Consider the following 15,646-nt stretch of genomic DNA (forward strand, 5'->3'; position numbering starts at 1 on the left):
CCAATCAATGGTTTTGGAAACTAGACCACCTCCTCCCCACGAGTCAGAGAAGGACCGTAGACAACACACGCTATGTCCAGTTCGGGCTCTGCGCTGTTATTTGGATTGGACGGCATCCTGGAGACAGTCCAACCAGCTGTTTGTCTGCTATAGGTCCTGCTATAGAGGTCGGGCCCTGTCAAAACAATGTCTAGCGCACTGGGTGACAGATGCGATATGCTTGGCGTATGAACAGACGGACTCCCCGTTACCAGGGAACATTACGGCCCATTCTACCAGTGGGCTTTCCATCATGGCGCCTCCTTAGATGAGTAATGCAATGCTGCTACATGGACAGGTAGTCAGACATTTGTGCGTTTTTACCGCCTTGATGTTACAAACCGAACAAGACCCTCTCTGGGCTCTAGAGTGTTGCAGACGGCATGCCCTTAGGCGTCATGTGGGCTCTGAGGCTATCGTCGGGGAGTTATACTGTCGGTAATCTTGACCCACGACAGCTTTCATACAGCTTTCCCATTCGGTAATGGTTGTCATTCGAATTGAAAGGGAATGTTAGGTTATTACCATAACCCTGGTTCCCTCAAAAGAGAATGACAACCATTACCCTTTGAGTTCGTGTCAACAGCTGACCTCTGTTTTCTAAAGAAAATGGGGATGAGCTACTGTGAGGACATCCCTCTTCAATAGGAGGTGGGAGGGACTTCCTCATCTCAGCAGGGTCCTAATAAGGCAGCTTTTTTTATATATGTCAGTGATTGACGGTCACAGAGACTCTTCCCATTCGGTAATGGTTGTCATTATCTTTTCAGGGAATCAGGGTTATGGTAATAACCTAACGTTTTCATGTTAAAATGTGCTCTTTATCGCTGCACTCTAAAGCTAGTGTGTACATTTTAATGGGAGGTATGAGAATGCCCCTTCAAATATATTTGTGGAAACGCTGAGGTTTAAGTTTAAATACAGGAACGTAAGATAAATACAGTTTGCTATTAAAGTGCGACTAGTACTGTATAGATCTGTGACAGGGTCTTGCTCGTGTCACGTGTGTGGGTAGCTGCTGATTAAACATACACTATTGAAACGCCGGCACAGACACGCAGGATTTATTGATGACAAACAAAAACGAAAGTAAATAAAGGTGGTCATGTGACGTTACTAGCGATGGTAACTCACGGAGGACTAATACGACAAGCTGTACAAAAATGGAAAACAAAACACAGTACAAAAAAAGTCAAATAAAAGGTGCCGTAAAAACGGCTAGCGCTACTCCCCTAAAAGGTCGTCCGCTGGAATCCAATTCTCTCTATACTGTGGGCTGTTGTTGCCTGAAACTAAGCTCTGTTCCTACCCCGCCCCGGTATACACTTGACCGCCGGCGGCCGGTGTGATGTGTTTGTTTTTAGGGAGCATATTCAGCGTTCTTACTTCTATAGTAAAATAAATACGTGTTTTTTTTTTTTGTTTCTGAACATAAACGGCACAAAATTGCACACCAATATGTTAATCTACCAAAGTCATTGTCTTGTATTTTTATTTTTGTTTATTTATTTATTTATTTTTTTGGTGAGTTTATTCTGTAAACTATTGAAAACCAATATAATCGAACTGGTAGTTATTTTTTATATAAATAATAATAAAAAAAATTGATTTACCTCGTGGCCTGTAGTGCATCTAACATACTGCTCGGGAGCGGCTTTTAAAAAACAAAACCGTGTGAGCTCTTTGAGTAATGAGGCCGTATTTGCCTAACACAGTTACTCAAAAGCAATAAATTATCAGACAGGCGGCAGCCTTTGGTGCAAAAAAACCCAAAACATTTTAACATCGAATTACCGGGAAATCGCCCTGCCACAAGGTATTTAAAAAAAAATGTATTAAAAAAAAATACTTTGAAAGTTTCAGTTTCTAACTCAAAATATGTAGACGCTGCCTTAACATCAAACTGTAGCAGGGCACAGGCGATAATGTAAATAACACTGAGCTACGGTGAGTTCCAAACTTAAAACGTTTTGTTGTTGTTGTTGTTTTGTTTTTTTTTTTTTTTTTTTTTTTTTTTGTTTTTTTTTAGATAAAGCGATTTGGATGTAGCAACCTGGATTTAAATAATTGAATTGTCCAAAACTAGCGCATATCTCTGTCCATCCATGTGCCATTCTTTTGTAACATTTACTGTGATCGCATGCTGTATCCACTTTTTTTGATCCCTTTAGGCTGCAGATCCGTTAGAGTTATTCATTTTGTTGAATTTGTTCTAAACATTTGCAGTTGTGTTGGATGCAGTGACCTGCCACTAAGCATAATGCCAAAACGAAAATGTAAATTTACTGAAACACTTAAGACAACATTTCTGTGTTTTTGTGGCAGTCGAGTAGAATGGGAAGCTGACTGCATAATATGCAGAGGTGGCACTTATGTCTCTGTTGCGAATAAAGGTGCGCTTGATTTAAAAGCTGATAAATTCTGAGAAACGCAAGAAAGGAGAAGGTGACAGATTATTTTGTCAAACCAGGCGGCAAATCTAAGGATTCTGTTACTGCAGCAGAATGTGTACTAGCATTTCACACTGCCATGCATCATAACAGTTTCAAGTCAATATATTGCATCTACTGAAAAAAGATATTCCCTGATTCTGAGTTAAGTGCTTGAAGCAAGGCGGAGGTAATTGTTAACTCTGTGCTTGCATCACATTCTGTTAACACTGCTGTGAAAGCACTTAACGACATACCTTAATGTGGAGTAGCTACAGATGGAAGCAATCATGGGGCTGTGAAAATATTTTCAGTAAGTATTTTGACTGGAAAAACAGCGGGTTGCAGTGAAAGCTAATTGGGGTCCAGAGCTAATAAGACTGCAGGCACTATTGCACAATACATCAACGAAACTGCAGATGTTTCCAGCCTTGAAGTCTTTCTTCCTGTTACAGGACAAACCACACACTGTGATCAACACATTTTTGGAAGATTAGCTCAGCGACATTCACCTTTGGCAATGCACTCACTCATGAGTGCATTCCATTCACACATCCAAGAAATAGAAAGGGAATAGTGGAAGTGGTGACCAGCTGGAAGTCAGTGCACTCTCCTTGAACGCAAGACCCAGAAGTTCATGTCACTGAAAGTTAAGGGACTACTGGCGCAAAAGTGCAAGGAGGGCCTTGATGAAGAGTGGAACATATTTTGTGCTAAAGTAGAATGTCTGTACAGCACATGCTTACAATATTTGGAGATGTCGATGGCACCCCTGGAAGAGCTCTCTTGTCTCATGTGGATTGCCCTGAGTGAGATGCCAAATTGGAATGATGTGGAATCTTATGTCAAATACCTGACATAGAAGGGGGCGCAAATTGATGACAAGTGCTTGGTCAGTTCAGCAATCTCAAGAAGTTTGCTAGCACACAAATGAACCGAGTATTTCAACAGGTCCAAAAAACACTGAATGTCACTCAGAACTGTTAAAGATCACGCAGTTCTTCTTTGCTGTTCCCTCTCACAATGCAAATGTAGAGCAAATCTTTTCACTGATGCAAAGCCAGTGGAAAAAGGAAAGGAACAACTTGACTGGTGAGTCTCTGAATGGGATCCTGCTTGTACAGCACAACTTCTTGCAAAGACTTTCAGAACGACTTGAGCAATCAGCCACTGCTGAGAAAGATGCGCTGTGCAGAGGAATATGCATTGACGCAAAAAGAAGCAGCGTTTGGTGCACAGATTTGACACAGTTGTCTTGCAAAGACGTACATGATTGCTAAGCAATAGAGTATTGACTGTAAAAAGTTACATGTATGTTTGATGCAGGCAATTCTACTTTTTTTGTTGTTTTTTTTAATAATTTTCAGACGTTCAAAGTAGAAATAAACTTCACAGTTTAGTTTTTCCGTGCACAACGAAAGGTTAATCTTAAATAAAAATGGTCAGACCAGTCAGCAACCCCCCCATGGGCAGTGTCCTTTTTTTGAGGATCTGAAATATGGTAACCCTACTGAACCTTTATTTTATTTTATTTTTTTCTGTGAGACAATACACTGCAATATTTAAGGACTAGTCTGATGTGTTTGTTTTTCGGGAGCATATTCAACGTTCTTACTTTTATAATAAAATTAATCTTTTTTTTTTTTTTTTTTTTTTTAATAAAAGTAAAGTAAATAATAATAATAATAAAAAAAAGGATTTACCTCGTGGCCTGTAGTGCATCTAACATACTGCTTGGGAGTGGCTTGATAAAGTACTTTTAAAAAAATATCGTGTGAGCTGTTTGAGTAATGAGACCGTATTTGCCTAACACAGTTACCCAACAGCAATAAATTATCAGACAGGCGGCAGCCTTTGGTGCAAAAAAAACCCCAAAACATTTTAACATCGAATTGCCGGGAAATGTCTGCAGGATCAAGTCAGTTTAATGTGATTTGTTGAAATAGTTCACAAACGATTTATTATTGCGGCATCCCCTCTCTCTCTCTCTCTCTCTCTCTCTCTCTCTCTCTCTCTCTCTCTCTCTCTCTCTCTCTCTCTCTCTCTCTCTCTCTCTCAGTAAATAACACAATGATATGAATTAATCTGCAAGTCACGCCCTCTCGCTTAAATCTTGTATTTTTTTGTTTTTTAACTGCTTTTGGCACTTTTTTCTTGAAACTGAGAGAGACGATTTTGACCATAACAGGAGAACAAGACGTGTCTGTGCAGATAGATGACACTTGCACAAGTTTGCTTTTAACACTGCCTAAAAACACCACAACTGGAAACTTATAACGTTAAGTATATTTTGGGAAAGTCGGGTGCAGTAAATTTTTTTTTTTTTTAAGCTAATGATATAAAGATCCAATATGATGATACCCAATTTTGTTTCCATCCTGTTTGTTATTGTAACATCTGGACTGTGCCCGACCTTCTGTTCCAGAATGGTTTTTATGCACTCGGCAGTGTTGGATGAGCATGGGAAATACCACCTGAAATGGAGATTTGATGAAAAAACCATCACATTTGAGACGGAAGTTGAGACCAAAGGATATGTTGGGTTTGGATTATCTCCCACCGGACGAATGGCGTTTTCTGATATTGTAATAGGGGGGGTTGAAAAAGGTCAACCCTATTTACAGGTACGTTTATTTATAACACTGGCTCAACAATACATTTAACAATTACAACTTTATTATAACATATGAAGTGTGTATGTACATTAGGCGTATTCAGTATTGGTGTCTTTCAATATGATTGATGTTCCTGTAGTTAGGTTTGGGAGAGTTACAATTAAATTGTTTTGAAAACATCTACAGCTACAAGTTTCTTCAAGTTCCAATGAACTTCCGAGGATAATGTAGTGATTATACTTTGGTGTACCAGCGAGCACAACCTTAATAAACTAAACTAAGTGAATCACCATATTATATGCTCTTTTAAGCTGTTATGCTTAGAGATAATAACATTCTTTCATGCATTTATTTATTTATTTATTTATTTATTTATTACTTTGCACACATTCTGTTGTTGGGAAATAAAGCTGATAAGGTAATGTTCTTTATGCGAGGAAACAGATGGGCTGACATGCTGAATAGCTACGTATTTTTGTAATTAGCTTCACTTCAACATTTAAATTACAGATTATCAAGCCACATTGTAATTTTCACAATAAGTTACAATTGAAATTCATGTACAAAATCTGCATATGTTGTTGGTTATTAGCAGTACAGTAGTTATGTTGTGCGTGATTTACATCTGTTTGGGAGATTCATCCTATACTGTCAGCCTTTTCTGTCAACAATTCTGTTCAGTGTCAGGGAATATGTTTCCACTATGATATCCCAGAGAACTGTGTGGTCCATCCTATTAGAATTACATGATTTCGAATGGGTGAACTATATAACTACATAATCCATGTTCCAGGTATAATAAATGGTACTCCTCTTTGAATTCGAAGATGATCACCAACATTACTTTTGGGTCATGCCTGCCACAGGTCAGGTACTCACTGAGCATTTTATGTCAGGGCTGCCGATAGGCCCCCCCGTGGGGTGACGTCCTCGGTCCTGCCTACCGAGCGATTAAACAGTCAACCCGCAGAGACCATTTCCTCCTTTGCCTCTCACCTACGGTAAGGTAAACTTCTGTGTTACTAAACTGAGCATGGTTTTGAAGAGCTCTTCTGAGTCAACTACAGTTCCCTTGCATTAATGCTGAGATCTGACTTTGCAGCGTTTGTGGAATCTATGTTTGCGTCGCAGGCTGTCTGTATTATGACTGTCTTTTCAGCCTACACTCTTAGAGAGAACACCATTTCTCTGCCGGTGCTCGGCACTGAGTGACTCCACCGGCTGCCGTTCACACGGGTTGCCTCGGAGGCTAGTGTGGCCCCGCTTTCAAGTTCCATGTGGGCACTGATGGGACGCGCTGCAACCTTTTTGCAGGTCCATTGGACGACAGCGGCTGAGCCACGCCGGTCCATGTTCCGGATGCAGCCCCGTTAGCTTCCTTGGAAGGCACGGAGAAACTGGATCTCGCAGGTTTTTCCCCAGTGGATTCCACCATTGCAGCTTTGGTCAAGGCTCCGTTGGTGGGGAGCTTACCCAAGGACCCTGCGTGCCCAAACCCGCAGGGCAGGGTCGCGAAGACGAATCTGAAGCAGGCTTATGCAGTGGAGGTACAGGATACTCTCCTTGCAAATACGGCGGGTATCCTGACCATCTATATGGATGGCATACCATGAGATGCCCCGCTCCCTGAGCCTGTGGCTTCCGCGTTGCACCTCCTTTCAGACACGATGCCCCAGATTTACAGCCTTCAAGGGCAATCCCTATGCCAGAGCCTGGCATAGGCCTGGTGGTGGCTCACAGACAGCTATGGCTGTTACAGGCGATGGTTCCCGATGCTGATAAGGCGGCAGTGCTAGACTTGCCGATATCCCTGGGGAACACCTTTGGGCCAGAAGTGGAGGAGATTCTGAAGTGATTCTGAAGGGAGATTCTGCGGCGCAGGACAGGTCGAGCTGTTGGCAACCTCCCCACACATGCACTATAACCCAGACAATCCCGGTCCCCACAGCTCCCTGGGTGACTTGAGGCACCGCCTGCAGTCCACCTCAGCAGCAGGCAACCGGGCTCTCCTGCAAAGCAGGGGGAATGCAGGGCATGGCACATCCACGCAGCAGTATTCCGGAAGGCAGTTCCAGGACCCCTGCCTTAAGCAGCCACCTCAGCATGCTCCACCCCAACCTCAGCAGCCCCAGCAGGGGTTGAAGGCTTGCGGCCTCAGACCCATTCCTTCACAACACACTAGCTGCAATATTGGGGCGCTTGCACGTGGGTGCTCGCCCCCTTGTACCCCCTCCCTCCACCACTTAGACGGTCCACTCTGCGTCAACACCCTAGCCCACAGGTGGCCCAGGACGCTTCTTTACGCAATCCCGCCAATACCGCTGCTCCCGATCTTCCTAGAGAAAGTCCGGTTAGAGAAGGCAACAGTTCCCCCGGTGGCCAAGGAGAATCTGGTTTTCGACCCCATCCCACTTCACCTGGATCTCCTCAATCAGGCAAAAGGCATTCTCTGACACCCGGAACCAGGCAGGTTCCAATTATGAGTCTGGCCCCTGAACGGGACCACTGGTCAGCCCTGGGGCTATCTGATGCGGTCGTTGGCACATTGCAGAACACTAGGACAGAACTGGTGTCTGACTGGAGGCCATGGCCCTGTATCTTGCCCTGTACCAGTTATCTTGTAGTTTCTGCAAGAACTGCTGGATGCTGGTAGGTCACCTTCTACTTTGAAAGTGTATCTGGTGGCCATTTCTGCGTGCCATACCCCCGTTGATTCTATATCTCCGGGTGCACATTTCTTGACGACCCGTTTTCTCAGCGGTGCTCAGTGATTACGCTCTCCACGAAGGGACATTCTCCCCGAATGGAGCCTTGATATTGAGCCTTGATATTGTGCTGGAGGCACAACGTAGTAATTGTTTTTAGTAATTTTAGTCATTTTACCTCCTGACGCTCCACTACCTTTCTCCACTCTGAACACTTCCTTGTGCAGCTAATCTGCAGGTCTTTTATATTCTGGCTGAGGGGTTAACTAGCTAGTAATTATCTTACTACCCCTTGGCCAGAGCCTGAACGAGTTTAATAATGATGCGTGACTGTCAGCTAATTAAATACTCAGTAGGTGATCAGTTACGTATCCTCATAAGTATTTTCTAAACCACAAACAAAACAATAACAAATAATGGTGATGGCTTTTGTCCACACCGCAAATAATAACACTGCAATAAATCATAATACATACACAGTAACAATAATAACACTATGTAACACAATTTTTGTTCCTGGGTAGTAAGTGTTATTTCCTAATTGCGTATGCCTCAAAAGTATAGAAAATGGCTATTATTCCCCACAAACTTTGCTTTTGTGACCAGGACTGTGATGTTTCAAAATATCACTATTTCCAATGGGAAAACGGGCAAATGTGTGTCTTTTCGTTCACATAAAGTCAGAAAAAAACAACATATGAATCCAAATGAACATGTATTTATACTAAAGTAATACAAAAATGTAAATACAGTATAATCATAAATCTTGAAAAACTACTCACTTCTAAATCTTTTGTAGTCATTTTTGTATTACTTTAGTATAAATACATGTTAATTTGGATTCATATGTTTTTTTTTCTGACTTTATGTGAACGAAAAGACACACATTTGCCTGTTTTCCCATTGGAAATAGTGATATTTTGAAATATCACTGTCCTGGTCACAAAAGCAAAGTTTGTGGGGAATAATAGCCATTTTCTATACTTTTGAGGCATAAGCAATTAGGAAATAACACTTACTACCCAGGAACAAAAAAAAAAAAAAAAAAATTGTTACACGGTGTAATCAGTGCACACACATTTATACAGAATGGGGTGGACGTTGCGACAACCCTACACAGATTTTAACTAATTTACTGACTAAAGGCAGACAAATAATACTATACAGTCTATGCTATTGTACATGTTTAAATCTTCTAAATAAAAATCTGTTTTGTTACATTTTATCTCTTGTAACATGCTCATATTTGACAAAATATTGAAAATGAGTAATTACTGACAAAAGAGATATTTAGATACTGGTGTTTCAGGTGACAGAAATATTAATGTGCTGTAGAGGTAAGCAATATCCTATTTGTTACAGTACTGTTTGTTGTTCATACTGTATCTATCAAAACAGTGGCTAGAGGGTGGGTTACTTTCATGTAGTGCTCCTTCAGTACATGTCCCTACATGTCTCATTAGAGCACACTTTCCTGTCTGTCATAAAAGTTTATTTTGCATTTTAGGCTTTTGCTTCATGTATAATCTTCATCGACGACTATAAAACGATAATGCTACTATGTAAGATAATGCTGCACATTTACAGTCTATATTTACCATGTATCCATGTGGTTTATCATTAGTTGTTTATGCTTTACCGTAATGATTTTACCATGGTCCCATAAAATTTTACAAGGGATCCTTGTGCATTCTCTATTCTTTGGTCTATCATTGTGCTGATACCCCTCTGTACAGATGACAGATAATAAACGATTGATACCACTTCCTTTGCCAGAGGCAAATCCTGTTTCTAGACATAAAGCAAATGTCTGTCTCAAGACATATGTTGCGTTCAATTACCAGCTCCATCATATAGTAAGTGGGATAATGAAGTGGCGAAAAATCCTCAGTCAATTGATTTTGTACAGTTTATTAAGACTATAGAAACTGGCATTAATTACATAACTATTATAGTTATGTACAATGTATTTATGTTACAATGATAGTTACAAAAATTAGACTGAAAATAAATCCTCAAAATTTCTAAATCAATTGCAAAACCCAGTCCTGATGCTACATAACTAGCACTTTAGTTTTTTCAGGATTTTATCTATTCCCTTTTTCAGCATTTTTGTATGTGTTTATGTTTATAAAGGATTTTAGTTTTTATACTATAACAGTCAATTGACCTTTTTTCTGGTATTGCCCAAAAATACTTATCTATCATTGACGCGTCTTAGAACTGCTCAAATAATAGCAGAGATGAGAATCAATGTCAGTGTAGTACATCTATTTTACCATGCATGGGGGGAAGGGAACACCAATTATAGTAGTCTGTGGTGTTGTGGGATATAGGATTACAGATTTACAATTTTGATAAAAAACAAATCTAAATCATGCAGAAAAGACTATACAGAAAAAAGCACAGACCATGTTGGAGTACATATTGTATATTTCTAACTGCATAGAAATTTGTGGCATAGACATTATTAAGATTTGTTCTGAAACATTCTTAGTTGTTTTTGCAAAACAGTGGGTATTGGTGTGAGTAGTCCTGCAGAGAAAATGTGTTTGTTTGCATGATGCTCGCTGTTAAACCACTCAAACCTCTTCAACATCAATACTGTTATACATACAAATGATGACAAATCAATAAATATGGATATATTTGATGCAGCAGTCTGTGGATTTAATATATATATATATATATATAAATATATATATATATATATATATACGCCAGAATTGCGGTCTGATGAACTGTATCATTTCCAAACTTCGGTCTTAACTAGACATAGTTAAGGTTTGAATGAAAGTCCTGTTGTTTTTTTGTTTTTTTTTTTTAATTTAGTAATGGTCAGTTGATTTCACCCTGTTTTTTTTTAAATGTCCAATTATATTTTAAGCACAGCTCACCACTGACTCGGGAGCGGTGAAGACGAACAAACGCTGTTCTCCAAAGCGTGTGCCGTTAGCCGACCGCTTCTTTTCACTCTGCAAGCCTGCCATGCAGCCAACCCAGAGCTACAGCGTCGGAGGACAACGCCGCTCTGGGCAGCTTACAGACAAGCCTGCAGGCACCTGGCCAGTCTACAGGGGTCACTGGTGCGCGGTGAGCCGAGGACATCCTGGCCGACCTAAGCCCTTCCCGCCCGGGCTGCGCTTGGCCAATTATGTGCCACCTCCTGGGAGTTCCAGTGGAATAGCCTGTACTCAAATCGGCGACCTCCAGGCTATAGGGCGCATCCTGCACTCCACGCAAAGTGCCTTTACCGGATGCGCCACTCGGGAGCCCCCTTTCTGAGGTGAAACACCATTTAGGAAATGGTAGAAGGAGGCATTTCTTTATATTTTGTAATTAAGATATACCTTAACAAGTTTGTCCTGTATTGTTATTGAAGTATGTACAGTATGCAAATACAACTTTTTATAGCATGTTTGAGCCAAACAATTTATTGGTGCTCCGTTTTCATGTCCTACTATATTAGCCTCTTATTAGCGGTTACCAAGATAATTCTTCAGTATCCTGTGCATGGATGAAACTATCTAAAAAAGAAGATTAAAACACTAATAATAATAAACACATGATCTGATAACTCTGGTCTCATGTCTGGAGCAATACCTACTCTGTTTAATTGCAGCTTCACCTAAGGACAAAAGGGACAAAAAAGATCAAAGCCACCCTTAAATCGCAAATGGAAATGGTGTATAAATGACTTTCCTTTGCTTCCTTGTGCTAGAAGAAAGGTGTGTTATCATTATCAATATGGAAAGAGCTAAATTGGTAACTCAACAAATGATATTTTGATTAGTATTCAAGACTTTACTGTTTTCAGTAACGAATAGCATGAATTTCAAATGTCATGCATGCTTTTATTAATGGCATGTGTGTTTTAATTAGAAATGTTGTGTCAGATTACTGCTGTTCTTCAGACAATTGTTTTGGTCTTCTTCAGCGGATGCAGACTGTCATCTCTGTTTATAATACTTCAACAGGATTATTTTGCAGACATGAATAGAGAAGTCTTGAGAGATTACCATCAGAATTATCGCCTGGAGTATGCAATGGAAAACAGCACACACACCATCCTAGGTTTCAGCAGAGATCTCCACACGTGTGATATAAATGACAAACCTATTACGGTATGACTGGTTATGGATATTTCTTAAAACATTTGTGTATGTTACTATGTTGTATGACAGAGTTGCTGAAATCCCAGAATGTACGGCTATGTCCACAAGTTTTGCATCGCCTAGAATTGTAGGATTGAGACAAAACTTATATTTTATTTAATATAATGTATTTATTATTATTATTATTAAGTCATTTAGCAGTCGCTTTTATCCAAAGCGACTTACAGAGACTAGGGGGTGACACTATGCTTCAACAACTACTGCTGCAGAGTCATTTACATTAGGACCTTGGTTTTACATCTCATCCGAAGGATGGAGCACAAGGAGATTAAGTGACTTGCTCAGAGTCACACACAGTGAGTCAGTGGCTGAGCTGGGATTGAACTGGGAACCTCCTAACAAGCCCCTTTCTCTAACCACTGGACCACAAAGCCCCCTACAAAATGATATTGCAAAAGCCATAATAGTTCCTGTTAGATTTCAAAATGTCACTTTTTTCATTTTTTGTCAGTTTTCATTAAGTATATGGAAAACTATAAAGCTGTATGTAATTTAATGTTAACGTTACATTGTTCAGCAGGTTTCATTTCACTTTATAAAGCAAAATTAGATGCAAAACGTGTGGCCATATCTGTACTTCTGCAAACATTTCAATCCTTCCCCATGACCTCTCAGCTGAGTCCTGCTTCATATGGCTGACAGCTTCAATTGGCAGCCATCCACAACCACTGGCTTGGGATTCACATTTTTTTTTTATTTCTTCTATTACAGAACAAATTAAAAATTGTTAATTGCAAATTAAGAGGTTTTTATTTATTTATTTTTAATTGTTGTATTTTGGTGAAGAATGTGAGCTTAATACACACAAGGGAACCATATGAGCTGGCATATATATGCTTCAGCATTTTATAAGCCGGTACAAATGCTGTGTCTAATTGTCCCATTAAGATAGACTGCAAGCTTAGTACTGGCCCTGTGTGATAAATCCTATGGAAACTATTCTGAAAGTATCTAAATCTAGTATTGTTTAAACCAGCGTTGTTTGGCATTTAATTTTAATATTTGGTTTATGAAAATGTGTAATCCATAGGTAGGGGTCTACCAAAATCGCGATTTCACGGAAATCCACGGCTTTTAGGGGCCAATGCATACCGGACAAGTACAGAGAGAGAGAAATAAAAAACTTGTTTAAATGAACAACTGCACAACGCGCGCAAACTGTGTATCTTCCATCTGTAGATAGCCCTTTTTTATTTCTTCGCCGTCCTGTGTGCATTGCACTTAAGCAAAAACGAAACAAATTAAAAAAAAACGCCACAAATACCATTTACAAAAACAAAAACAAATCTCCAAAGCGGTTAACGTTGTTGTTTACTACTGAAATGACAACAAAGTTTTAATCAGTATATCAGTGCGTCTGTACTGCTTTTCTGTGACCTGTACTGGGCAGTAGGGGGTGGGACAAAATTGGTGCTTCATTGTTTACGTTTAGTTTGCTAAAATCTAGTTTTCAGCACTGGCGGTGAAAAAGTAGAAATGGATGACAAAAAAGCACAGTATATTTCAGCTGAGGATAGTTTCAAGGTAATTCCCAAAGAAACTCTACATGCAGATTGAGGTAATTGTTTTGCATATCTTAATTTGTCTGGAGAAAATACGATCGATGGCTATTTAGCTTCAGAATCATACGTTGAATAAAAGGCTACTACATAGGCTGCTGAACAGAATGTAAAATAAACAGCTTTCAGAAACCAAACTGGAAAGTCAGCCCAGACAAAAAGTATTCCTGTCTGCAAGTTAAATCAGTACCAAAACAATCTAGCACAGCTACCTCCCTTCACCCGCTGCTTACTTTTTCGCAGTTGGAATTTTAGACCCGAATAACCACATTTTCTTTGTTTTGACTCGGTACTAATTCATTTTATTTTTGGATGGGACAAATAACACGACAATGAACGTGCTGCATACATTGCCTTTATTAAAGTATGTTAGATGCCCTTGGGTAACAGAGTTTTGGGGCTGTTTCTAATCGATTTCCACATCTGTATAACTTGGCAAAGCTTTGCCTTACACTTCTTACCAATTCAGTGGATGAAGACGTGCAGTTTCAATGTATGGGCAAGTCAACTGCGGGGGGATGTTGCATGCTTGCCTTTAACAGGTGACAGCACTCTGTTTTAGTAAAGAAGCAATTACCACTATTTTTAGGCTTTACATTTGTTCTGAAATACTCTCTACTTAGGTTTATTTAATGTTTAAACAGGTCCCAGAAATGTCAGCGAAATCTTAATTTTATTCCTCAACTTACCCGTGAAGAATATGTAAATTTACCGTGATTTAAGTAGACCCCTATCCATAGACAATTTCATATTTTTAAGTTAGTTCTGATTTACGTGTCTTTAATATTTACCAGGAAAGTACAATAAGAGTGATTTGGGCCTATCACTCTGAAGATTTTGGACATCCTGGGCCCAAATACCATGGGTTAAATCGTGGAACGAAAAGTCTGCGGTTACTTAACCCAGAAAGTCACACAGTCACAAACTCTGGGACTGCTTTCTTTGACATAAGACATAATAACGTAGGTGGAATATGCATTATCAGAGAATATTAGTTAATCCTGTACAAATTCTTTAGGGGAACATATTTTAAAATGTGGTTTCTTTAAGACAGGTGCCAGTGCCTTTTAAAGATACAACATATTGGTGCAAAATGTTTAAGATTCCAGAAGTGGATAGAAAACATCACATCATAAAGGTAAGTGTTTAAATGCACCTTATTTGAAAATGAGGACTGATTAGTTACTTCCAATTTAGTTTTTATCAACACGTGATGATTTATGAAAACACATGCGAACTCTCAAACCAGCAGTGTGTCAAAAGGTGTATAATAACAACTTGGTATGGGTATGAAATATTAGAATTATCTAAGCTGATTATTAGTTATTTAGATTCAATTTTGTATGTGGTGATGTGACGGAGTGTCCCGCCCCTATATACATGTGTGTGCTGTATTATTATTATTATTATTATTATTATTATTATTAATATATATTGTGTTTTGGGCGGACGGGTGAAAGCTGTCCGTCATTGTTTGCTGTTTTAGACTGGTGGAAAGCCGGTCTCAAAGGGTGGATGGGGTTAAATCCACATCCCTGGTAAAGCTCGTGGGAATGTGGCTGGAGCCGTAATAAGGTAATGGTTTAATGGTTAATTAAGGCTCCAGGAACGATATAAAAGACCCACTCTAAGCTCATTAGGGAAGAGGGTTCAGAGTGAAGAACGAGTGAAGAGTTGGGAGGTAAAACTAAAGTCGAGAGATAAACAATTGCTATACGTGCTGGTTAAAACCAGCACGATACTTGTTTAGTTACTATTATTGTTTATTTGTTTGGCCAACGCACCCTTTGTTTTGTGTGTGTTTGGTTGTGTTAATACATTTTATTTTCTGTTTATTATTTAATAAATAGACTGAGCGTCCCACAGCTCAGTTTTCATCTGCCATCCGTGTTTTGGTTTCTGAGTTCTTTTCGGGTCTGACGTCACCACTACAATTATCCAGGTCACAGGTGACCTTTTAAGACTCAAGTTTAAAACACCTCTGAAGATGCAATAGAGCTTTCAGAATCATATCTGATCTCTAAGCACATTAATGTGCAAAACTTTTGAGTCATTAGAAAATGCAAGAAATGTTACGTTTGTTCTAAGAGTGCTATGACATAGTGTAGTGTTTGTGAGAGCTGT

General features: G+C 39.6%; 1 protein-coding gene across 5 annotated transcripts in view; it reads left to right on the plus strand.

The window, feature by feature from the left end:
• Nucleotides 1-3,065: 3,065 nt before the first annotated feature.
• The window catches only part of moxd1 (monooxygenase, DBH-like 1), a 36,727-nt gene continuing 24,146 nt past the window's right edge, over nt 3,066-15,646 (plus strand). For 2 of the 5 annotated variants that reach the window (XM_041252313.1, XM_041252316.1), the window contains exons 1-4: nt 4,529-5,092; nt 11,766-11,912; nt 14,317-14,484; nt 14,577-14,660. In XM_041252313.1, the coding sequence (XP_041108247.1) occupies nt 4,820-5,092; nt 11,766-11,912; nt 14,317-14,484; nt 14,577-14,660 (672 nt within the window). In that variant the 5' untranslated portion in view covers nt 4,529-4,819. Of the gene's footprint in view, nt 3,561-4,528; nt 5,093-11,765; nt 11,913-14,316; nt 14,485-14,576; nt 14,661-15,646 lie in introns of those variants that run through there. The other 3 variants (XM_041252314.1, XM_041252315.1, XM_041252317.1) reach the window with 3 other exon arrangements.

This window comes from Polyodon spathula, chromosome 6, assembly GCF_017654505.1.
Source record: "Polyodon spathula isolate WHYD16114869_AA chromosome 6, ASM1765450v1, whole genome shotgun sequence".
Classification (NCBI taxonomy): domain Eukaryota; kingdom Metazoa; phylum Chordata; class Actinopteri; order Acipenseriformes; family Polyodontidae; genus Polyodon; species Polyodon spathula.